Source organism: Sceloporus occidentalis, unplaced genomic scaffold (genome assembly GCF_023333645.1).
Source record: "Sceloporus occidentalis isolate IW3139 unplaced genomic scaffold, rSceOcc1.0.p SCAF_149, whole genome shotgun sequence".
In the NCBI taxonomy this organism is placed as follows: domain Eukaryota; kingdom Metazoa; phylum Chordata; class Lepidosauria; order Squamata; family Phrynosomatidae; genus Sceloporus; species Sceloporus occidentalis.
This window is the reverse complement of record NW_028317129.1, coordinates 2,018,332-2,043,382: the sequence shown is the minus strand read 5'-3', so window position 1 is coordinate 2,043,382 and position 25,051 is coordinate 2,018,332. Positions and strand designations below refer to the sequence as shown.

Sequence of the window (25,051 nt, the reverse complement as noted above, 5' to 3'; positions counted from 1 at the left end):
CGTGGGTTTTGTTATTTCTTTAAAACAATATATGTCCTTGTATATTTGGTTTGTAGGAAAAACACATTTAACTTGTTGTCTTATCTCACCCTATAAATGTGAGTTTTAATCTGTTTTGCTGTTTGCTCTCAAAGAGAGTGATCTGGATTGCTTTCCATTTTACACAATAGCATTTAAACATAATCTGAACAAGAGGTAAGAACATTTTTCCTGAAATGAAGGCAATATAAATTAAAAATCCATCATCTCTTTGTACATTGTGTTGAGTTGTTCAAAAGCCAGGACAACTGGGTCATTTTCATCTTCACACATTTCTTTCACAGAAACACTGTTAAGAAAAGTTACAATGATATAGGTTAGACTGCACTGTAGTAGTAGTGATATAGATGAAAGGAAAAAGCATTATATCCCCAATTTAAAGGGAGGAAGATGCACTGAAAGATAAATCTAAATTTGATGGCTTTTACAAGCCAACCATCTAAATGGTGGATCAGCATATGCGAGATGATTGACAAGCTGAAGATTTGTCAAGCATTGTGATAAAGGAGCAAATCCAGATTCCCTCAAAGGTACATAGTGCACTTCCATACAGGATCTTTTTCAGCTTTTCCACTAGATATAGTAAGGCCTTCTCTTCTGTTAGTAGGTTTTAACCACACTCCACCCATTTCCGATCAACCTAAAAGACCGGTAGATCTAATAATGGCCAACAGAGCCCCCCCCCCCAAGGAAGTGCCTCACTAATTGTACCTTACTGACAGTTATCAGAGATGTTGGAAGCGTTTCAGGGGCATGCAGTGTCATGTGGCCCCTCTTCCCCTCCTAAGATAAGGCTTTACATCTGCCCACGAGAAAGGGCAAACTGAGGTACAAGAATACAATGAAGGAGGGTAAATTTAAGGCAACCTACAACACACCCTAAAGTATATGAGCAGGCCTTCACAAGCATGTTATTGGTTAACATACCTCCTTTCCAAATTCATTTGTGAATGCATTTTTAATAGATGTATGTGGCACAAAAACATTTTTTGTAACTTTTGTGTGCTTGCAGAAGCCACCCACTACAGTTTTGTGACCTGTTAGTATTATTTTTTAGTGTTATTATGTCAGATTTCATATTTAAATTTTGCTAATTAATATTTTCATCTGGGTTCATGATGTTAATGCTACATGGTCATAAAAAGAGTAATAGCCTTATCTGCAGATAGGTAGCCCTTTACTGTCAGTTCATAATGTATTAATTAGTCATAATAACAACAGCTTACCTTATGGCAGAAATAGTAAGTGAAAAATCTTTTAATTTGTTGTAGGCGTCTCCTTCATTAAACCTGCGGAAAGCAACATTAATTTTAACATTACATTTTATATCTAACAAACTGGGGATGAATTGCCAAAAATACATATTTAATACATATTTTGTTTGCTGACACCATTATCTGCACAAAATGAAATCAACCACCCTTGTTTTTTAATCACTCTAAAGGTTTTAACCTCTTAAGGATAATTTTTTTTCTTTTTGTACCAGAACTTTCGTAACCGAGACTGTTTTAACATTTTTGCAGTGTTGCTGCTTAGCTGTAATTTTCTTCTTTCTCATTTAGTGTACCCACACAAGTTATATTTTTTAAGGCAAGAAGGGCTATCTTTAGATACCATTATTTTGATCATATCATCTAATTTAATGTAAAACAATAGTAAAAAAACCTTTTTTCATGCTCATGAAAAAACCTGCTAAATAGATTCTAATATATGTCCTCAGTATATATACCCAATGATTTTATGTTTTTTACTTTTTTCCAAGTTATAGGGCAATAAGTACAAGTAGCTATGTCCAGACCAATTATTTTTTTCAACTCTAGTAATCCTGCCCCCACGTCTTATTTGAAACATCTTTCAAGCTGGCCAAATCAGTTTACCCCCATCAAACCATATATTTTGTAGGGGGGTTTCCCACACAGTGTATTTCATAAATTAAAGCTTCTGGTATACGTCACTTCTAAACAACACCCTAAGATATTGTAAGTTGTAGATTTAAAATGCTGGTATTTTAACACTTTCTATGTATTAAATCTACCACCAGCCTTTGTCAGAGTCTGTGATAGCAATTGTTTTGTGTTTTTTTCCACACAAATTGCAATATGCAATATGCATTTACAGCTCCTGGTATATGTCACTTCCAAACAACACTCTAATATGTGTTCAGTAACATCTCCTGAGTCCAGTGATACCACCCATTCAGGGATTTGTCTGATTGTTTGGGGGATAAAAGGCCACATTTGAGACATTCAGTTTATCAAGTTGGAATTACAGCACCACCCCACATGTGTGACAACTTGAAACCAAAGACCAACATCCCTTGTCTCATCAAATATGGACTTATTAGGATTTGACAAAACAATTAGTTGGGAGTTTTTCTAACTCTGACTCATGTTTGATTTTCACATGTTATTACTATTTTTTTCATTTATTTTCATTAGTTAACGTTGTGACCCAAATTGATATATCTACCACCAGCTGGGTAGTCAAACCTGGTATACACCCTTTGTAATTATCCCTTGTTTTGGGATAACTACAATTTACAGCCAAATGGTACAACACAAAATAACAAAAAAAAACTAACTAATAAAAAATTATGAAATATCAAAATATTAAAATAATTATGATTATACATTTATCTTTGCTGTTTTAGCAAATGTGATTACAGGTGTGGCTATGAGCAAGGCTTTACCAAGACATTTTAGTGTGACCATGTGACATATTGATAACTATTTATGTAACCAAGTAAATGTGTTAAAGAATGCTGTTTCAATACAGGTTATTGTGTGTCTGTAGGTCTGTGTGACACTGACACACTGAAACCCACCACACATTATGATCTAGAAATAAAGAGACAATAGAATGTAGATCCTGGAAAGGGGCTGTACCTACTAAAGAGACACACTTGGGAGGTAGTGGAAAGTCCTTAAATCTGCACACGTAGATCCTAATGAAGTGCAGGTATTGGTAGTTCATTCTATGTCTGCATGAGAATAACTTACCCCCACTGATTTGTACTGTTAACATAAGCAAGCCATACAGTCCAAACTGATATATATTATCTGTATTATTCAGCTGCTCCCAACAACGGTAGCCTCAGACCCCAGCACATCAGTGGGAAATATTATTTGTATTTTCAGCTCCAGATTCATAAATATATTACAGTGTAATATTTTTGGTGGTATGAAAGTTAAATACATTTTTAGATATGAAGCATTCAATGTTACAACACTGACAGTTCTTTCCTTTTGAGGAAGCTGAGAGCATTATACCATCTGATATAACTACTTTGTTAGTATAATTTGAGATATCGATAGGCATGAAGGGAATTGCTTACCCATTATCATTAACAATTGCTTGTAGAGATCTATGTTTGAAGAAATCAAGTGCAAATGCGTTAAGCATCAGTCTTCTTCCAGAAGGATCTTTTTTCTGCAGCGGTAGGATTGGAATGTGCTTGTCTGGAATTTGAGCTGTCTGTAACATGAGCTGTAGATGAACACAAAATTCATGTTTTTCGTTGATCAAAAGCCATTATAATCACAATGGTATGGTATGGTCACAGCCCCAGGCTTTAAACTAAATTATTTTATCAAAATACCTTGTGTTTTTTTTCATTGTTATTCTCTTTGAAATATTAAGCTTAAAATGTTTCCTCATTGAAGATTACTGCTTCTGTTTTCTGACCTAAAGAATCATGAATCCTGGCAAATTCTCTCTCATTTACTTAACATTAGACAAGATATAGCTTAATAAGGTTGAATAGTGCAGATATCGAGAAGTATAGATGTCTTCTCTTATAACCACAGGATAGTTGGAGCCGAAAACAATAGCTAACGTAATTCAGTAAACCTATACCACTGGCAAGAACTGAGGACAACTTTATTATGAAAAAAGGTACATTTAAAATTCAGAAATTTAGAAGTTTATTTTCCATAACAAGTTATTTAGAAACAATAAATAATAAAACGATTACCTTTTTCTACTATCTATAAACATTATTGTCCAAGCGTAATTTCCTGATGTGTTTGTGCATGTGCAAGGTATGTGCGATGCATCTTTTTATACTAATGCATCGCACATGAACATTCATCTGCATTAGCTATCATATACATTTACTCATTTACACACTTACACTGTTGACATTTTCCATAGCAAACAGATTGTGATCTGAATTCCCAGACAGACATGCAAAAGGGGAGATTCCACTTCTTTCTTCATCACAATCCATGACATGGTTCACCAACTGAGAATCTGTACACTCTTTACCTGAGAAACCTAATCATGAATACTGTGTTACAAATAAAGCTTCCAGATTCGCAGGAATGTGAAACATTTTATTAATTTTGTTTCATGTTAAATAAATAGTCATGTACAAAATGTATTACACCCCATTAAGGACTTTGCAAGTTGTTTCTAAGAGCATGCAATCTTACATTTTGTAAGCTTCCAGAGCAGGCACGCAAGTTCAATGAAAACTTGCCTCGTATGTCCTCATCTGAAACTGGCAAAAAAACAGCCCACTACCCCTGCTATACTTGTTTGTTTATTTTTACTATGAAGTCATACTATGATTTCCATCTAGGAGAAAGAAAAACACCCTTTATTGATACAACATTTATGTCTAAGTCTATCTCCTTTGCTAATGCTTGCACAGACTATGGAGTTTTGGAGGTGAATGGTATTCCCTTGGGTTCATTGCTGAAGCAAAGCACATTTTTAGGGTGCCTACGTAAAAACAATATGAGGGATCTTCTATTATCTATCTTTTAATCTCCCTCTGTTTTATTTTGAAGGTCTTCCATTCTTGTGAAATGAGGTATTATTGCTAAAATATCACCCCAACAACTCTGAATGTAATAGTATTTGTTGTATTTTACTTTATGCGCGTAAGTCTTTGCCCAAATTGTGCATATTTTATTATGCAAATCAAGATGCACTTACTTATTTCTGAAAATGGAAGCTGGCATTCCTTCTCCATATCAGCTAGTTTTGCTGCTGTAAAGAGGCAGTGTCCAAATATTGTTGCTACATTCTTGTTGTGCTCTTTGACAGCAGAAGAAAAATCATCGGGGAGTGGGTCAAGGAAAACCTAAAACAACAATATTAAATAACACCATTAAATTGATGTCACAAAGAATCAACAGTGACAAATAAAACAATGTTTTATTTATTGTCTGTTATTTTTTTTAAAAAGACACTAGTGTTAGTTGGCAGAGTTTTTCTGTTTTTTGAAGAAAACACCTGGCTACACTTTCTACACCTTTCTACACTGGCTACAAAACAAACTTATTTATATGACTTAAAGATTAAAATAAATATCTGTTTGGTAGTATTGGTTACCTCATCATGAAATGGCCTATTAAGTATCTTGTGCAACCAATTTATTCAGTAAGGACTCATTTCCATGTCATGTGGTGTGACACTGCAGAAAACCTTGACCAGGACATTCTTAGATATCACAATCACAAACAGGTGGTCCCCCAAAATGGTGGATTCTCCTGCCAGTCTGACATCCACACAGGGGCGCTCCTTTTCTACTACCCATTATTATGAAGGAATGTTCTTAGCTGTTGCTGACACAGAAACTAGTTTACCTCTCAACTGTACCTTGTTTGATGTTCAATTGCAGGTCAGGCGCTAAGTGCATAATCCCCCTTATTTAAAGATACCCCCCAGTTAAAAAGCTCAATAAACCATCAGATATTCCTAAATATTGTACTTTGGGAATATTTGTACTGTAGGGACCTTAATACTCTCCTTTTGAACTGATGGGACAACATATTGGCATCACTGATGGGTGGGTATGGACCCTAGCGTAACTAGAGGGTTCCTGTCTCTTCGTAACAGTTCAAAATTGTTGAGAAAGGGCTCTTCCGACCTGGACCACACTGCTCCAGGTCAGAAAGTTCCTTTCTAAACTATTTTAAACCAGCACGGAGAGGCCGCTCAATTTTTAATATGCATATTAAATAAAACTATAATTATATAAAACTATAAGTTCTGTTGTATTCAATACCTTTGACTGGTGAAATTTAACATGACGGCTCATAAAATGTGGTACAAAGTAGTTTCTTGCAAACAGATTTGCCAGAATCAGCACTAGACTTTCCATAACAGAATCTGGGAATTTGTTTGGATCTGTGTGGAGAAATAAAAAAAACTATGTAAATAGAAGCTAATAGAGCAACAGCTGAATTACAAAGGATGCAAAAATAATTATTATCTATAGAATAAAAGAAAATATCTTTAGAATTATTTTGTTGATTCCATTTGAAAAAAACCCAATTCTGAAGTCTGCAAAGCTTATGTGACATCTTTTTCTGTGTTGGCCATGTATCAAATTTGAGAAACAGCTATATCTTCTCTTGGGCCAATATGGCAATTTTGATAGAAATGTTCTTTATTACCAGAATTTCTCACACCAATCAGAATGCAGGAAGAATAAGGACTTTTGCTTTTTTAGAGGACACTTAACAGCCTGGGTAGGGGGGAAGCCAACTAAGTGGTCCACTAATAAATCAGCCCATAACACACCTGGCAGAAAGCATGCCGTATGTGCACTATCCAATTGTGTCCAAAATGCATTTACAGAAATGAAATGCATAGCAAACACATACAAGCTGAAAAAAATAGTCCAGTTCACACTTCAGAACCTTGTAACTATATGTAGACTTGTAAAAACACACTTCAGGTAGCGGTCCAAAATCTTTAAATCAGAAAAGCCCAGGGAGAAATTGTCCCCCAATGTCACCCTTCCTCTGCTGGTTTATATATCAGTTTTAAGCCTGACCAGACTTATATACATACTTGGGAACTTTCTGGCTCCAGCTGCCTTGAGCAACTTTCCCCCCTCAAAGCGAGATGGAGGTAGGAGGTTCCCGCAGAATAGGGGGCACTGTTGGAGGGGAAATAGGTGGGGAGTAGGGCATGCCACATTGACTCTCTCGTGTCCTGGAGTTTTCTCAGCAGAGGCCGGAGAACCGGAGAGGCAGCAGTTCACCCAGAGTTTCCCAAGTATGCTTATATAGATTAAGTGCAGTATCTCACTAGAGGTGGGAATTGCCACTTGTGAATTTTCCTCTACACGTCAATATATTCCTTCACTATATATTTACAGGTCCATTGTAGATCTTTGCTACATGCTTACTGTTGGTATTGCAATAATTTATAAAGTAAAAATAAATAAAATAAAATGTATTTATGTTCCACCATTGTTTAGTTGTAGTAACATATCTACTTAGCTCCCAATTTTTGACTGTTTTTTTCCCCAGTTTCCACACTAATCCATATTTTGCTCGCATATGTTTGTGTTTTTATTTATTTAAGTGATAAAATATTTACTATACAATTCACAGTATAAAAAAAGTACAATAAGTGCTATAGAGATCTATAATATACTATATACTATAATACTATAGTAGTATAGAGATCTTTTGATTGGGGTACAATAGGTAATAATACATTAGGAAAGAATGTCCCTGCCTCATTAAGCTTACATTCTGCTCATGTTATTCTGAAAAAAAATAGGAAAAACTTCCACAGAAAAAAAAGTGAAAAACAAAGCAATACAGTTGCACATACTTTTTTTGCATGGCTGACACAACTTCCGAAAGAGACCTTTTTTGAGAAAGCTGACAAAGACATAATTTGATGGCTCGTAATAATGTAAATGTGTAACCAGTCCAGTAAATAACATAGGCTTACAATCTTGATCCAAATATCCCTAAGAAAAGGAGTAAGAAACACGGCATAATTAGAGTAGAAAATATTAGCCCCACCTTTTACTATATATGCCCCACCCTTCGGGCAGGACAAGTATTAAGCCCCTCCCTCTGGAAACATTTCTGTGGACACCCTTACAAAGTTACTCTATATACTGTTTTCAAAATTTCCAAAATCACTGTAATTTAGTTAATTCTATAGAAATAAGATCACAACTAGGTTGCAGTGCATCACATACCAAGGTGGTTATATCAAGGTATTAAGATTGAACACATACCTCATGGATTAGGTAGTGGAGTGAAAAGAGACTAAATAGTTTTAACAGATGTGTTTCCCGGGGTTGTTTATATGTCATAAGAGAGTGCTTCAAAATCGATAAAGCCTATAAATAGAATTTAAAAAAAAAAAGACAAATATAAATGTTAATTTATTGTTTCTGATGTCTGTAATTTCACGCTAGTTGATACCCTATTCATGCCTTAATCCAGTTTACCTTTGCCTTGGCATCTTCTTTGTCATCTGCTCGTGCAGCCAGCAACATCAGCCGCAGTACCAAACTAATACTTAAAGGAAACTGGCCTTTTAATTGAGGGACATTGGATTTCAAGAGTTTCTTCACTTTAGGCATTGGAATGCCAAAAAAGAAGACATTTCCCAATAGATCTTGGCCTCGCCTTCCGGCACGTCCCGACATCTAAGAGAAGACCACAACATAGAAAGTCGTATATTAAAACACATCCGAATGGCAATATGTAGAGCAAGGTTGCCAACTGTCTGTGAACTTCCTTTTAGTGACTAGAAACAAAACTAAATCTGACACAATAAAAATGATACCACTTAAAATGTGAGACAAATACATTAAAAATATTATTTTGTAAAATCATATTTAAAGGTTACCAATATTTCAGATCAAACGGGCATCTTCTCAATTAAAGTGAAAAATAAATTATACTTGGTTATAACCATTGGCTTACAAAAAAAAATCTAATTATATTAAAAAAAATATCAGTTTAATATCTCCAACTGCAGAATATGCATATTTCTTGTGTATTACATCTGCATACATTGATAGAAATACATCATTCATAGAAATACATCCAATTTGAATGTTCTATGTACATAATAAGGAAATATACAGGATAAAATATGTAGTGTCGTTTAGATTCATAAAGACAAAATTCATAAAGACAAAATGTATTAAAACACTACAAAGATGCTCCATACATGTATAAAGAAAATGTAATATATTCAATATAAATTTTTAAGAGAGAAAGTCAGGGATGTATAGATAGGTTCAATTCTGGTACAATGTAGGCTTCTGAGAATTATCTGTGTTTTGTTGGTATGGAAGGATATGCATCAGTTTTTATCTTAATAGTAGTTTATCTAGGGTTGACTATGATCATAAGATATAATTTTATTTGCTTTCATCCGGATCAGTTAAAATGGAACTAGTTGATTGGTTTATTCCTTTACTATGGAATTATCTAGAAAATATGCCATGCAGTTAATGCAGTGCCATATAATATTTGGACAATCAAAACCAATACTTTGCTAAATACATTTATAATGCTATCCTTGCAAGTTATGAAGGATCACAGTCATGATAGCCACATGATAGCCACATGTGCATGTGTTTATTGTTTTAATAGATCATTAGCCTGTCGTTCACATTCTTATGACATACTATATATTATACACCGTTCATTTAAATATTGTTGAACCTTTAATTATGTATAGTTACCTGTCTATAGTTCAGTGCATCAAGGTAAATTGAATCTTCCAGGAACACCACAGACCTACAGGGCATGTTGATTCCAAGAGCTAGTGTACCAGTAGCTGTTACAACCTTTAAATAATACACACAGTGTTAAGTTTAGTTTCTTAAAGGGGCAAGTTATGTAGCATAACAGTGTTCATTACACAGTAAGAATACAGTATATATGGTCCTATGGCCTCAAATCATGGCACAAATAACATAATCATAAATTATACAGATCAGGATCTTTAGCACTAAATATGGTTTTACCTTAGCCGAATTATTAATGATATTAACAGTGGCACCTTTTTCCCCCAATGAATTAAATATTTGAAGTCAGACTTCAAATTAGCTTTAATATTGAATATATATATTTATATATATTTATATATATATATAACACACTAAAATAAAATTTCCACTTAGCCATGGACTAATACTTACTCTCATATGTCCCAGTCTGAACAACATCTCAACAAAACGCCTTTCCTTCTCCTGCATGGCTCCATGATGATAACCAATCCCCCTTTCAGCCAAATATTTTAATTTTTCTGCATTTCTGGTACTTCTAAGTTTTTCAAACATGGTCATAAGGGTCTACAACATAAATAATTTGCATGTGATCAATTGAATTGTCTTTATAAAATACTATATAACAGTAGAGCTAAAATAATTAAATAGGACAATGAAACACCAGCCCTGACCCTTGTCTCATACGCCCCTATGAGTCATTCTAGCATGAGAAATATAGCACTACATTGAACATGTCCTTTCTTTGTGTTGAGTAACACTAATTTAAATGGGTACATTTAGTTTTGCTATAGTTACATTTAGATGAAAATCTTATACAGTCAACATTTTTCTAGGGAAACATCTTGCACTTACACATACTCTCATCACACTCAGATGTCTATTCTCTAAAATGCTTAATCTTTTATATTGCCTTTGTACAGCTTACGTACATGCATACACCTTAGAGCTCTGTTTTTAATCTTTTATGTTATTGTTGTTAGTGGTGTTTGTGCTTTTAACCCCTTCAATCCTAGGAGTTTTTGGTACCTCAAGTCCCAGAGCAATTTTGCCATTTTCGCGCTATGTCGGTTCAGCGATTATTCTCTTTTCCTGTGAATAGTGTACCCATGTAAACTATATATTGTTTTTTCGAAGAGAGATAGAGATTTCTTTTGATACCATAGTTGGATGATTAGCTGACAATTTAGAATGAGAAATTTAGTAAAAACTAGCGAAAATTAGAAAAAAACACCTAATTTTTTTTAAATTTTCCCTCTGAATCCTCACAAAATTAGGTAAATTGATGGAAAATCCCCTCCAAGTTTATCAATTCAGGTGTCCTGATTTCAGAAATACCTAATTTATATAGATTTTCCAGCACAAGGGAACATACTATAAGGTATACATTTTTTGTAGAATTTTTATGCTTATGGCTTAACGGGTTTGGGGGTTGTGAACAAGGGCAGGAGGGTTATACTGGGTAGATGTTATGCTAGGGCAATGGGCTGTAAGGTTTTTTAATTTTTTTATGATTATTTTTTTATATATATTTTTTTTTTATATATATATTTATTTATTTTTAAATGGTTAGAGGTCCTCTTAGGGACCTCCTGAACATGCCAGTGATGTCACAATGGCATCACTTAGCTCACATTATTATTTTTTTTATTATTTATATTATTTTAATGATTTTTTTATTATTATTTTTTAAATGAATAACGTGTTTTTTTTTTCTGCTTCTCTGTTTCAGGACGGGAGGGGGGTGAGAGACATGGTTTCTCACTCCCCTCCCCGCGATCCCCCTGCACCGATCACACGTGCATAGAGATCGCAGAGTCTCTGTGCCTCATCGGAGGACAGGATATTCCCTGCAGGGGAAACTTGCGATCGGGCAGTTTCAAATTTAACAACTTTCCGGCTTTCATGCCGGAAGCTGTTACATCAGATCAGACAGCAGAAAGCCGGCAATGCTGGCTTCTGCTGTCAGGGGGGAGTCCAGGCTGTGAAAGGACAGCCTGATCTCCCGTGCAGCGGCAGGGATGGGTCCCTGACGCTGCAAGAAGGGCTGGACGTACCGGTACGTCCATAGGGAATTCTTGGAATGCGTTTTTTCGGACGCACCGGTATGTCCATAGGGGATTGAAGGGGTTAAGGATTCCAACAGTCATTTGTGAGACTTGCTATGGGACCTAATGATGATTGGTCTTACGTAGCTTAATTGGTTTTTGTTTAGTAGCCCATTGTTAGGAGTGTGATGCAGTCAGACTTATTCAAAGTTACTTCAATAGAAGTGAGTTGTACATGATCTGGCCTCAGGTTCTATCTTATACAAAAAACAAAAACCGTCTGCGCTTCTTACCCTAATAAAGTTGGCAACAAATATATAAAAATAATATAAATGAGAGGTTTTGGTTATATGAATTGGCCAAAGCATAATTAAGCTCACCGCCACGTCAAGACACACTCTCAATAGGGTGAGAACCTACTCTCACCTCCTACATAGTGGGCACACAGCAGATTATACTGCTACCAAAACCTCCTCCCCATTAACCTCTGGACAGCAAGCTGCAACCAGACAAATGAAGAGCCAACAGCCTCAAATATGTGCAAACGGGGAAAAGAATAAATGTTGGTGCGCTAAGCTAGTCTCAGGCTCAAATAATACAAATGTATAATTTGAGGCCTACCAAACTGTGTAAGCGTGCTGCAAAAACAGTGTATTGGCTGTACAATGTATACAAAAAACAAAAACTGTCTGTGCTTCTTACCGGGTTCTATCTTGCAAGTATTTTACAGTAGTACATTAGTAGTGTCCAATTGCGCTCATTTTTACAATACTTCATTTTGACCCTGACACTGATCAGTGGAAACCCTGGTATTAATGCTTCAGCCATTTCCTAAAAGTACATTCTAAACCTCAGGATAAAGAATTTGCAGTCTTTCTTACTGTTATAGGACCCAGGATCTATCATATATTCTCTAGCAGAAAAGCAGCCTATCAGGCACTACTGTTTTATAGCAGGAAACAAGCTGCGAATGAATGTGAAAGAATATGCATCTGTTTTGAGGAAATTTGCCACATTTTGTTGAGGGGTTAAACACAGCCTTAAGAGACATGTTTGTAACTGGGATCAGAGCCGAGATTAAAAAATCTTGTAACAAAACTCCCCTTTCTCACTATCTATCCCCCTTTATCACTATCTACCACCTCTGCCCCTTCTCATTATCTACCACCTCTGCCTCTTCTCATTGCCTTCCCCCCTCTGCCCCTTCTCACTATCTACCACCTCTGCCCCTTCTCACTATCTACCACCTCTGCCCCTTCTCACTGCCCCCCCTGCCCCTTCTCACTGCCTTCCCCTCTCCCCTCTGCCCCTTCTCACTATCTACACCCTCTCCCTACTTCTCCTTATCCTTACTTACCTTTTTTGAGTTCTGCGGTGGGAGCGGGAGGTGTCCGTCTTCCCGCGGTGCGCGCTTCACAGGTGAGCGCGGGAATATTCTGGCACTCAGCATGAAACGCCGGCACTGCCACGGAGTCACGGAGAGTGAGGGGCGCCGAGCGGTTGCTGAAAACTTCACGAGCGACCGCTCGGCGCCCCTGCCCGGGACATAAATTAAAACATTGTGGGTTTTTTGTTGTTTTAACTTTATTTAACATTCTCCATATTAAATAAAGTTACAAAAAACTTTATATAACATAAATGTTAAATAAAGTTAAAAAAAAAACAAAGCAAAAAAACCCCCGATGCTTTAATTTAAGTCCCGGGCACTCAGCAGGCGCCCCTGTTGCCATGGCGCCCTGTGCGGCCGCACAGGTCGCACATCCCTAAGGCCGGCTCTGACTGGGATGAAATGCTATACTACACAAAAATGCTTTAACTGAAGGAAATTTCAACTTTTGGTAAGTAAGGCATTAGAGGTCACCAGTGTGACGGCATTTGCTACAAAGGATGTATTTCAGTTAAATGATAAAACAACAAAAGAGCTTTCTAAGACTGAAGTAACCAGCAAAACAGATACAACATGAAGATACGGATTACAAAAATACCAGTAGGATAAAGCAATGTAGACAGTGTTTCTATTGTGGTGGTCGGCTTTACAATGCCAACACATGATGTTTCAAAATGCAGAAAGGTACAAGTGTGGCAAACATATTAAGAAAGTATGCAGAAAAAAAGCATATTATATAAGTCAATAGAAAAGTGATTCTGATTTTAAAACTGAAAGACAAACTGAAGGACAAAGTAAAAAATTAAGAAGATATAACAAAGGAAAAATCAGTATGTGATGATAAATAACAAGAAGCCTCATATGGACTTAGATACAAGCGCGGCAGTTCCAGTCATCAAAGAACATAATTGGAAATGAATGTATGGATATTATAAATGAAAGCGAGATTACAGGCTTCAATGGAAATTATGAAGACTTTCGGATGTGTATAGTTTGGTGTGAAATAAAATCGAACTAGAGATCAAAATATAAATAAGGCGTATGCATGTATATATAACAAGTATTAAGACAATGGAAAAGATTATGTATGTTAGAGAATAGATGCCTGGGTGCGATGAGAGTGGATAAAATGTGCAAGTGTAAGAATGTTACAGAATAAAAGAATAAACACAATAACACACGTACACATAGATTGCACATGCAGCCCATAAAGGCCACAATGGACAATAGTGCAGAGTAGGCCTATAAAGAAAGGGTTCAAATTCTGTAATGATGAAAAAAATACAGGTAAAAATTACATATGTCAGCCAGTATGCCAACCTTCTTCCATCTCTGACACACCTGCTTTTGAGGATTACAACTTACATCAGCATTCTGGTGGTAGTTGTTAAAGTCAACAAAAGTTTACTGATGATATTAAAACATTAAAAAGCTTTATTATTATTATATTATTTAATATAGCCATATTATAAGCAGCCATATTAGGCCAGTTCCTACCTAAAGGCAATGATTGAACTTTATTCATTTTTTTTCTATTATTGCTGGAGAAGCTGTCGATTCATATGTAACCAATCCGCAGCTTTCTCTCTTTTTCAGAGCAAGCCAGTATGTTTAACATTAAATGCAGGGCTTTTCTCTTTACTCTAGACTGTCTCCTGGAGGTAGTAAAACGTCTACTAGTCAGCTCATGACGCTACACTTAAACGTGGAGAGGGGACCTCAGAGTGCCACAATATATGTGGTATTTATTTATCACTGGGTCAGCTACATGCCACATTTGTAGCTGATATAAGTGTTTGTGTGTTAGCAGGGCCGGCCCAAGGCAAAATGCCGCCTGGGGCGAATTTTAAAATGCCGCCCCCCCCCCATTATCTACCCTTGCAGATTAGACAAATTAGCATATTAAGACATCACTTCACTGTTGTCAAATGTTCAATTGATTACTGTGACCTATCCGTTTCATAAATAAATTGAGTTCTACTAGTATCATCTGAATTTCGAGAAGATTACATGAAGCTCATATGTTTTTGACACACTAGCCTGAATATGATGTAAATCTATTCATTTTCTGGTGTATACAGCACATTGAGATATGATTACATTCTAGCATATCTTTTAAAATACGTTAAGATGATTCAAATTGCATAGTTTGTAGGTTCACCTCTTTGTCTATGTTTGTCTCATCAGCGTAGGTAGCACCTGGTGGTATTTCATTAATCTTCTGAAGTCTTTTTTGTAACATTTCATAACTAGTCCGATTTAATATCAATGCATCTTCTTTGCTTGATGATCTGATGAAGCAGAGAAGCAACATTTTAAGGCAATTTAAGTCTAATCAAATTAAAGTATCAAAAAGTATTTAAAAATGTAATAAATTGCAGGCAAAAACACTTGTGACAACAATGCTTCTGTGCTACACTATTTCGCTCTCCTATAATTAGATATGTTACTTATATTGTGTTTGCTTGTTTATAAATGGCTCTCATTTTTGTTCTCACATTATAGCCAATAGGCTTACAACAGCAGGTCCAGGGGTGAGGCAGTTCTCCGGCAGTAAAACCAGTGGGCACATTGTCCCCTTGGGTGATCAGACTCCTCTTCGTGCCACTAATAAATGGCCCATTTAGACTGTTATGTGACATAGCATGTGTACATACTAGGATATCAAACAGAACTAAACCAAGAAGAATCAGACAGTAATTTTGAATTTCCACCTTCAATTTCCAAGTTGTGGTGCTCAAGCTACATATAAAGTAGCAGGCATATGCAAATGAGGGACCCCATGCAAGCAGGTATGGAATAAACAATGACATATATTGTGTGCTTCAAATCCCAAAGTGCATTAGAAACTTTTAGAATGTTTTAAAAGCTTTTAGACATGCCCATATTGGCATACACGTATTTGATTTTGCTGGCCATACTCAGTATGTTGAAGGATTTTGCCACTCCTCGTCTGAGGAAGTTTCCTGGAATGTTAGGCTACTTAAGTCATTCCAGCATGTCTTAAGGTAAGTATTTGTCTGTAGTGGTCCCAGAAAAGGAACTACTGAGACACAAGAGGGATCCATAAATTCTCGAACTGTCCCATGCAACAAGGTACACATGGTCACATGGTTGGATGGATGGATATCTTAGTATATTCTAGTATATTTTAGTATATTTTAGTATAGTCTAAACTTTTTAAAGAAGCTCTTCATTGCAACCTTCAGGTAAGTTAATTCAAACATATAACATGAAGCCTGCAAGCATTCAGATTGAAAAGATGTACAGTACTTACTGTTGAGATTTTTTCAGTTTTCTGGATTTTGTTTCAAGTTTCTTAATTTCTTTATCAACTTTTACTGTTTGCTTCGCTTCAGATATCTCAGTTAGAGAACACAACAAATCTTCTGACAGTCTTTCCACTCGAATTTTATTGAACCTTAATAAAATGATAGAAAAATATTGTCATAATGTATAAATTAACAGTAAAGACAATTATAGACTGTGAAGTGGCCCAACAATTGTGTGGCATGGAGCTAAAACACCAGTATGCAACTTAACATACTTAATGGACACTTATCCCCAAGATGCATATCCCATATGATGTCTATATATTGACTCCCCTTAGTACATATCTAGGGCTGGACTGGGGTTAATTATTCCAAAACAAGTATGTACTGCAATCAGTTTCACAAAAAAAATGTTTTGCCAAAAACTGCAAAGTCAATTCCCTTTGAAATCATTGACTTTTGAAACACCTCCCCCTACAACTTTGCAGGGCCAGCTGAGCCCCCTTGTATGAGAATCTAATTTGGGTTGGGCGTTCATGATAGAAATTTATATCAGGGTGATGAAAAACTACATTTTTCTCTTTTGCTGAACGTAGCCCACAGTGTCCTTTAGACAGCCCAACAAGAGCTGTCTATATACCGTATTTGCTCGATTATAAAACAAGGTTTTTATATTCGTCTTATAGATCCAGATCCCTCGCAGCGCTGCGAGGCATCCTCCTCTCTGGCAGCTAGTGAATGTCTGCGCATAAGGCATACCAGGGGGCCGAGTGGCATATAGGGGCAGAGTGGCATATAGGGGGGTATAAGGCATATTGGGGGGTAGAATGGCATATAGGGGGTATAAGCCATATCTGGGGGGCAGAGTAGCAAACCATGTGGCAGATGTTCATAACTGGGGAGCTGGTTGGCAAATAAAAAGAAATACAAAAAATCAGTTTTTATTAAAAAATCGTTTTTTTCTAAATTGATATTCAAATGTTGGGGGGTCGTCATATTCAATATACAGTAATTTTAGTTTGTTTTAATTTTTTTATGAAAAATATTCACAAAAACATATAAATATGCAACTTACGCAAAAAACAGCGCAGGGAGTTTATTTTCTTCCATAAGTTTTTCAACAAGTTTTGGAAAAAATTCTTCACACCTCATTCCAGGGGGTGGCTCAGCAACTTGAAGATGCTTAAGAACATCACCTGTCTAAAGAAAATTTATAGATAAATCAAAAATTAAACATTAATTATGTATAGAAAGATCTTTTAAAAAAAATACATTGAAATGAGGGATTCCAAACTAGTCACTGTTTTTTTCCTACTAACTGTGACAAAAATCTTACTACTGTTCAGATCCCAAGATCATTCTTCAGCAATGGAAACCACAGTGCTCATGCACAGCAAAGTATTCTACAGGAGGGCAACACACAGGCAGCCTATAGTGCCTCCTATCCATTCACCTACTCCCCCCAAAAGTATGTTCCTGCACCCATGTTGGTGTCACACATTCATATTGTGGAAAGTAAAGGGTGGAGCCAGATCCTTCATCCACTGTTCAGGGGTAAGCCTAGGGCTACTGGTGTATTTTGTAATAAAAAACACACACACATTTTAACACGCAAACTTGCTTTAACACATACTCACTCTAACAACATACACGCACTATCTCCCTCGCCTCCCTTACAACACTAACCCTAGGCTTACCCCTGATCCTCTAACACCATAAGACAACACACACACTCACACTAACACCATACTCCCACTCACACATAAATGATGATACCAAATAAAAACGTACACTCATGCTAACACCATAGATTAACAAACATGCACACTGTAACTTCATATCCTGACACATGCACGCATGTTAACATTATACACTTATACACTGTAACACACACTCTAACACCATATAGTAACACACACACATGCTAATAGCAAATGTTCATACTAAATCCATAAACTCACACTCTAACACCAAACATATGCACACTCTGATGCCATACAGTAACACACGCTCTAACACCATACCCAAACATACATACAGCACTCCATTTCCCATTATCACTGCAGCTTTACCTCCTTAGCATGCACCTGCTGCAGCGGGTGGTATTTTGTCTTATCAGCAACAGTGTTTGCTTGTAGTGGAATCTGACAATTTAAGAGACCCTGCCCTAGTAATGTCACCTTTTTATCAATCAATTTCCTATGACATAATTCTTCATTTAGACCAAGGCATACTTTCAAATTGAGAATGTTAACGCACCTATGTTAAGCTGATTAGTGCCTCTAAACTTTATGTAGAACTGAGAAGCCCTATCATAAAAATAGGAGGTTTGGTATTTTAGATGTCATGCAGTGATGTAGCCATATAGAGGCACAATAAGGCACTAGAAGTACATTTTCAGAATCCCTGGCTACCTGAATTCTGAAATTTGTCCATTAAGATACAAAATGTATGTAATATATGATATATGCTGATAATACTGTACCAACATTTAATACAAGGTCTTCATTACCTTCTCAGCATGCCCATTTTTTGTCCAGTTAATTAATTCTGTCTTCAGTTCTTCTTCATATTTGCTTGACTCATTTTTTGTAATGATTATTTTGTCTTTGATATGCATGTTCTCCTCAGGATCCAGTTCCTTTGTCAATAAAAAATTACATTGGAACATTGTATTTGATCATTATTGTTATTGAGGTGGTGTAAACCAAATACCAAGCTGTGTCAATTGACCGTATACAAATTAATTTATTGGTTAAGAAAATGATTTAATGTTACATGAGCTTTTGGGACCTCAGAGGAGTTTTGTTTAGATGGCAGATCTCAATTTACACCATAGATGGTTCATCAAATGCATCATGCCAAGATAAAAACCTAACCATTATGGCACTTACAGGGAATGACCAAAAATTACAGACCATAGTATATATGTTGAATCTTGGGGTAACTTGTAGTGATCTACTTTGACAACAAAATATTACTTTCACCGTATCTGAATAGCTCCTTAACGATGTCTAAAGCTTTCAGAAATACACATGATTCTTTACTAAACACCTCAGAGCATAGAAAGAAAATATTGGTTGCATTTCTCATGTTGTCAATCAGTTGTATTCATTTAACTGGGAGTTTACAAGTGGGTTGAAGACTTTTAAGGTTCTGACTTCATTTTGATTACTTAAGGGTCGCCTCCAGCGAGTTCCAAGAATATGGGGAGGTTTCTCGAATGCCATGTCACAAATCTAAATGTACATTATAAAGAGCCAAATCAGCCTTTCTCGCCTTGCGGGAGAAGCACAGCGTGGTGGAACCCTCACAATTAAAGCAGGTAATATATCTGCAGACTCAAAAGTTTATGTCAGACCCTAGGATTTCCTATATATGAAATTACACTCCTAAAACTTTTTACAATGGATACATAATTCAGCAGCTATTTCTTTCTATGTGTGCAGGCTTTGATAAATTAAATCTCCTTAAAATAACATTTTTGTTATTAGAAATTTGGAGCTGTTGACTGCATGGCTTAAACATGTCTACCTTTTTTTACTGCCCTTGCAAACACAATCTAATACTAATATCCCAACACTAAAAAATAAATGTCAGTTTCTTACCTTTGCCCTGGGCCAACTTGGCCATACTTTCACCATTGCATCATATAGTTGTATATTTTCCCTTGGAGAGAAAGTCAAATCCTTTGGAATGCCATATTTCTTTATCTAAATTATGGAATGTATGTGTTACTCAACACAAGTTGAAACAATGGGACAATGTTGGATATATGTTCCATTTTGGGTTTTTTTATGCCTTCATATGGATCAGCAAAAATAGATACTCGGAATACTCGGAACTAGATTAACTTGTTTTTGGAACCTGAGTAAATATATAACTATGAATAAGAAAATAACTAAATTCCACACAATATTTTTGTAGTATGTTTATTTTTGTAGTATGCTTAATACGGTAGTTTGTTAATGCTTTCAAAAATATAATTATATAAATATAATCTTATAATAATGCGGTAATTAATTAAACCCAAACTTCTATGAGTTCAGGGTTCTGAGGTCAGACACCTCAGTGAAATAATAATACAGAAGGATATTTTCCTTCCTCTTGACTTGAACATTTTACTTCTTGGTCAAAATAAGTAGCACCAAAAACATAGAAACGACCCTCAAAAAATATCTTTATATTGTGTTTATATTTTTTACATAAAAAATGCAGATTAAGCAGTGCCTTAAATTTAATCAAGTTCTAAAGCTCTGTCTAAAAGGGCAGTTACTATTTTCTCCTCCAGTGATTGGCGATTGTGCTCCATGTATGTGCATGGGGGTCTTAATAGAATCCCGCCTGCAGCTCTCACCGAGCCAGTGATAGAGCTGATTGGCAGTGAGTATTTCATGTGCAAGGAGATACGTTCAGCCAAGTGCATCTCAAGCACTGCAATGGCTGGTCAGGCAAAGGGTCAAATGGCACGTGGGAAGAATTCTGCATAATACCCAAATGCCTTTGCAAATGTGACATCACAAGAAATTATTAGAACCATACAGGTACCATATGCATCAATGTGCATAACATCAATAGCCTGTCTCTTTAATTAATTGATCTCTGGTCTTACTTTTTATGTACAGTACATACACTTTTGCTTTTAGACACATATAATCTTATTCACATTCTTGCATCATACTGAACACTAAGAAGAAGAACCACTGTTTCTAGTGGCAAATACCGCTTTGCATTATTTTGTACTTACATGATCTATAGTTAATGCAGCACACGGGTGGTGGTGCTCAAAATTGATGTTGGAATTTTTTACAGAACACACATACTTTTCAAGATCATTGTACCTCTTCTCATGCAGCACTGAAAAAATAATAAAGTATACAATTATTTAAAAGCATGTTTAATGGTTTGCAAAAATAATATCTAAATGTTTGATTACATGAAAAAAAATCTTATATCATTTTTTAAATGATAGACATCATTTAGTTTTCCAACATAAGCTTATACATATTAACTGTATATCCAATGTGTGAAAAATAAAGCTTCCCATTTGCTTTTGAATTTGTGTGTGAATCTCAGAAGGCTTTTTTGTAAAAAAATTCATGAATTTAGAATTTCTATTTACCAAGACGAACTCTGTAAGACTTTTTTGTCCTCAAAGCTTGGTTTTTCTCTCCTCTTTTAGGCATTTGAGCAAGGCTACTGGTTTCCATCACTTCTTCTCTCTTCTGCCAGTATGTTTTTACTGATTGAAGCCACCTTACCAATAAATGTAGTTGTAATTAAAAGAAATTGAGATAAAACCTGGCATATATGATTTTTATATTAAAAAAACATCATCATCTGCAATTAAGAATTCATCATTGTGGATGCAGCATTTTCTAAAAGTAATTTAGCTTTTTATTAATACTTTATTTAAATAAATGTTTTATATTCAACTTCTGAGTTAAGCAGTATGATGTGTAAACCCCCTGGACCCCAATGTCCCTTATACATCCCTAGGTTGTAGCCTAGGTTCCCTAGCTAAAAGTAAAAAATGACTTACGCTGTTAGATGTTCTGGGTTGCTAATTGTTGCAGACAAAGCTAGGAATGGGCAACGAATCATGACTAGGATATGTTCCCAAACATCTGCCCCTATTTCTCCTCCCAGGCAGTGAACCTTGTATTTTAAAATAAGAAACTCATTACAATTACATTACATTAATTTAAAGAGTGCCAGCAGATTCCATGGCAATTTTACAATAGAAAGATAATAAATAAACAAATTGACAGTAAGATTAACACGTGTCAAGACAAACTGGCACAGAAGAGGAGCGCCCTGTTCTTGCGGGTTTAAAATCTATTAGATGGTTGATAGAGAATGAGCAAAGGACAGGGTATACACAGCATAGCTATACCCATTTTATTTTTAACACTTACACCAAGGGTTTTGAACACCAGTCAATATAGTGTCTCAAGATTTGCAACTGCGACGTGGCCTGTGCCTCTAATTGTGTGTGAGCAATGGACAAGTACTTGTTTGTGTGACCATGAATGTGTAATTGTTCTTCTGTGTGAGTATGGATGTGTAATTGTGTTTCTGTGTGAGCATGGATGTCTGTGTGTAAGCAAGTATGTCTAACTCTGTGTGTGTGTGTGCACATGGATGTGTAATTGTGTGTGTGTGTGAGCATGTATGTGTAATTCTTTGTGTGAGCATGGATATGTAATTGTGTGTGTGTGTGTGAGCACATGGATGTGTAATTATGTGTGTGTGAGCATGGATGTGTAATTCTTTGTGTAAGCATGGATGTGTAATTGTGCTTGTATGTGAGTATGAATGTGTGATTCTTTGAGCATGGATGTGTAATTGTGTGTGTGCATATGGATGTATAATTGTGCTCGTGTGAGCATGGATGTGTAATTGTGTATCTGAGCGTGGATGTGTAATTGTGTATCTGAGCATGGATGTGTAATTGTGTGTGAGCATGAATGTGTAATTGTATGTGTGCGAACATGGATGTGTAATTGTGTGTGTGCGAACATGGATGTGTAATTGTGTGTATGTATGAGCATGGGTGTTTAATTGTGTGCGTGTGTGAGCATGGTTGTGTAATTGTGTGTGTGTGCGTATGTGAGCATGGATGTGTAATTGTGCTATGAAGAAGGTGATATGAAGAATTTTTAGACAACTATCTAACAACAACTTAGTTCTCAAGTCCATTGAATATCTTGTGATCATGTCCAGTTTCTGGAACTTTGTCTGAATGATAACAATGCTTGAAGAAAATATTCATAAGAAACATACCCACCTCATCAAATATTACATATTCAATCTTCTTTATCCATGTCTGGCGATGAGGTGACAAAAGCAGAATCTCCAAACATTGTGGCACAGTGACTAAAACCTGAAGGATCGTAGAAAGATGCATTATTAAGGGACAGATATTCATATAATTACCGTATTTGCTCTTTATAAGACGAGGTTTTTTTCAGAGCAAATGCTCGAGGTCGTCTTATAATCAGACCTCAAATATGTCTGACTATGAGATGACTAAGATCCAGATCCCCTGCAGCTGCAGGGGACCTGGATCCTCCTGTCTCCCCCCCCCCCCCGCCCCACTTACCGGTACTTCTGAGTCCCCAGTGTGTAGCTGGGGCAGTGTGTAGATGTCTACGCAATTCGCTTATACAACTTCCGCTACAGCAGGAAGGTGGTGTGGCTAGCAGCGAGGGTTGTCTGAGTCCATCGCGGTGCGGGGAACTCTGATCTATGACAGTCGGGGAAAGTCTGTGCGATGGACGCAGACAACCCCCGCTGCTAGCCACACCTCCTTCCGGCTGCAGCGTAAGTGCGTGGGATCTACACGCTGCCCCGGCTACATGACAGGGAAGCCAGAAGCACCGGTAAGTTTGGGGGGGGGCGGGGGAGTGTTAAATGGGGGCATAAGGCATTTCTGGAGGCAGAGTGCTCTGTGAAATGCCTTTTAACCCCCTTAATGCCACTCTGCCTCCAGAAATGCCTTTTTAACCCTCTATACGCCACTCTGCCTCCTGAATGCCTTAAACCTCCCTATATGCCACTCTTCCCCATAATATGCCTTTTAACCCTCTAAATGCCAGAGTGGCATATAGGGGTATAAGGCATTTCTGGAGGCAGAGTGGCAAATAGGGGGTCAAAAGGCATATCATGGGGCACAGTGGCATTTAGGGTAAAAAGGCATATCATGGGGCACAGTGGCATTTAGAGGGTTAAAAGGCATATCATGGGGCACAGTGGCATATAGGGGGTATAAGGAATTTCTGGGGCAGATGTGCATAACTGGGGGGCAGGTTGGAAAATAGAAGGAAATAAAACCAAAATATTTTTCTCAATCATAGCTTTTATTAAAAAAAAATTGTTTAGATGAATTAACATTTACTGGTAAAACATTTTTCCTGTAGGGTCGTCTTATATTCAGGCTTTTTCTTTTTTTTTTTTCCTAAATTAATATTCAGATTTGGTGGGTCGTCTTATAATCAGGGTCATCTTATAATCGAGCAAATACGGTAATTAACAATGTCAAAAATTCCATGACACAAAGAAACATATAGGAACCAGTTGTAAAAATCCCAGAGCCATGGCTGTGTGGCTCCTGATATTATGGCAGCATTTACGAATAGAAAACATTTAAGTGTGGAGGCAGGAGGATTGGATGCTGTAGATGTCAGCGTGGGTATATTACCAGCATTCCACATTTTCTTGGTGATTTTGACATTACATAACATTACAGTATACATACTTGACAGTTTAGTGCATCAGTGCGATAATCCCTTGTGAAAACACCACAGAGCGCCATACCATTAGGCAGATTTTTTGTGAACTGGTTAGTTACAGTGGCTACTACTTGATTTACCAGAGCCTGTAAATTAAATACATTGTATTAATGTGGTATTCATACATGTGCTCATGATTTGGTTATTCAAGTATTTTATGATTTTATTTAGAAATCACCAGATATGTACAGTCTGTGTTTTTTGCATCAACATTATAGTTGGGTACTGCCTTAGGCTTGACCAAATGCAACACCACAGTTAATCAAGTGGACCAACCTCTAGGGTCCACTACCCTCGTTATTAAGTGCTTGGTTATGAAGTCAGCAGCTAATGGGTTGGATCTCCATGGACAATTCAGCATAAGCTAATTAGACTATCTGCCCTTGTTTTTGGCATAGTGGAGCTTCCCCGCCCCAAGAACCAGCTATTCTATGTCTAGTTGGCCTCAGCCAGTATGCACAACTCCCCAGGATAACTAAAACTGCAGCGACCTATACCAT

At 36.6% G+C, this 25,051-nt stretch overlaps 1 protein-coding gene across 1 annotated transcript in view; it reads right to left on the bottom strand.

Annotated features, from left to right (window-relative positions):
- Positions 1-231: 231 nt before the first annotated feature.
- Positions 232-25,051, bottom strand: part of LOC149280699 (putative ATP-dependent RNA helicase DDX60) — a 48,296-nt gene continuing 23,476 nt past the window's right edge. Inside the window, exons 17-37 of the mRNA XM_089500166.1 lie at positions 24,518-24,637; positions 23,048-23,143; positions 21,800-21,915; positions 21,380-21,513; positions 21,005-21,114; positions 19,866-19,970; positions 18,770-18,898; positions 17,333-17,457; positions 16,263-16,406; positions 15,147-15,276; positions 9,965-10,117; positions 9,506-9,610; positions 8,255-8,455; positions 8,039-8,143; positions 7,621-7,762; positions 6,056-6,177; positions 4,981-5,128; positions 4,172-4,314; positions 3,374-3,525; positions 1,266-1,328; positions 232-328 (exon numbers count right to left, since the gene is read on the bottom strand). Of these exons, the coding sequence (XP_089356292.1) occupies positions 232-328; positions 1,266-1,328; positions 3,374-3,525; positions 4,172-4,314; positions 4,981-5,128; positions 6,056-6,177; positions 7,621-7,762; positions 8,039-8,143; positions 8,255-8,455; positions 9,506-9,610; positions 9,965-10,117; positions 15,147-15,276; positions 16,263-16,406; positions 17,333-17,457; positions 18,770-18,898; positions 19,866-19,970; positions 21,005-21,114; positions 21,380-21,513; positions 21,800-21,915; positions 23,048-23,143; positions 24,518-24,637 (2,640 nt within the window). The remainder of the gene's footprint in view (positions 329-1,265; positions 1,329-3,373; positions 3,526-4,171; positions 4,315-4,980; positions 5,129-6,055; positions 6,178-7,620; positions 7,763-8,038; positions 8,144-8,254; positions 8,456-9,505; positions 9,611-9,964; positions 10,118-15,146; positions 15,277-16,262; positions 16,407-17,332; positions 17,458-18,769; positions 18,899-19,865; positions 19,971-21,004; positions 21,115-21,379; positions 21,514-21,799; positions 21,916-23,047; positions 23,144-24,517; positions 24,638-25,051) is intronic.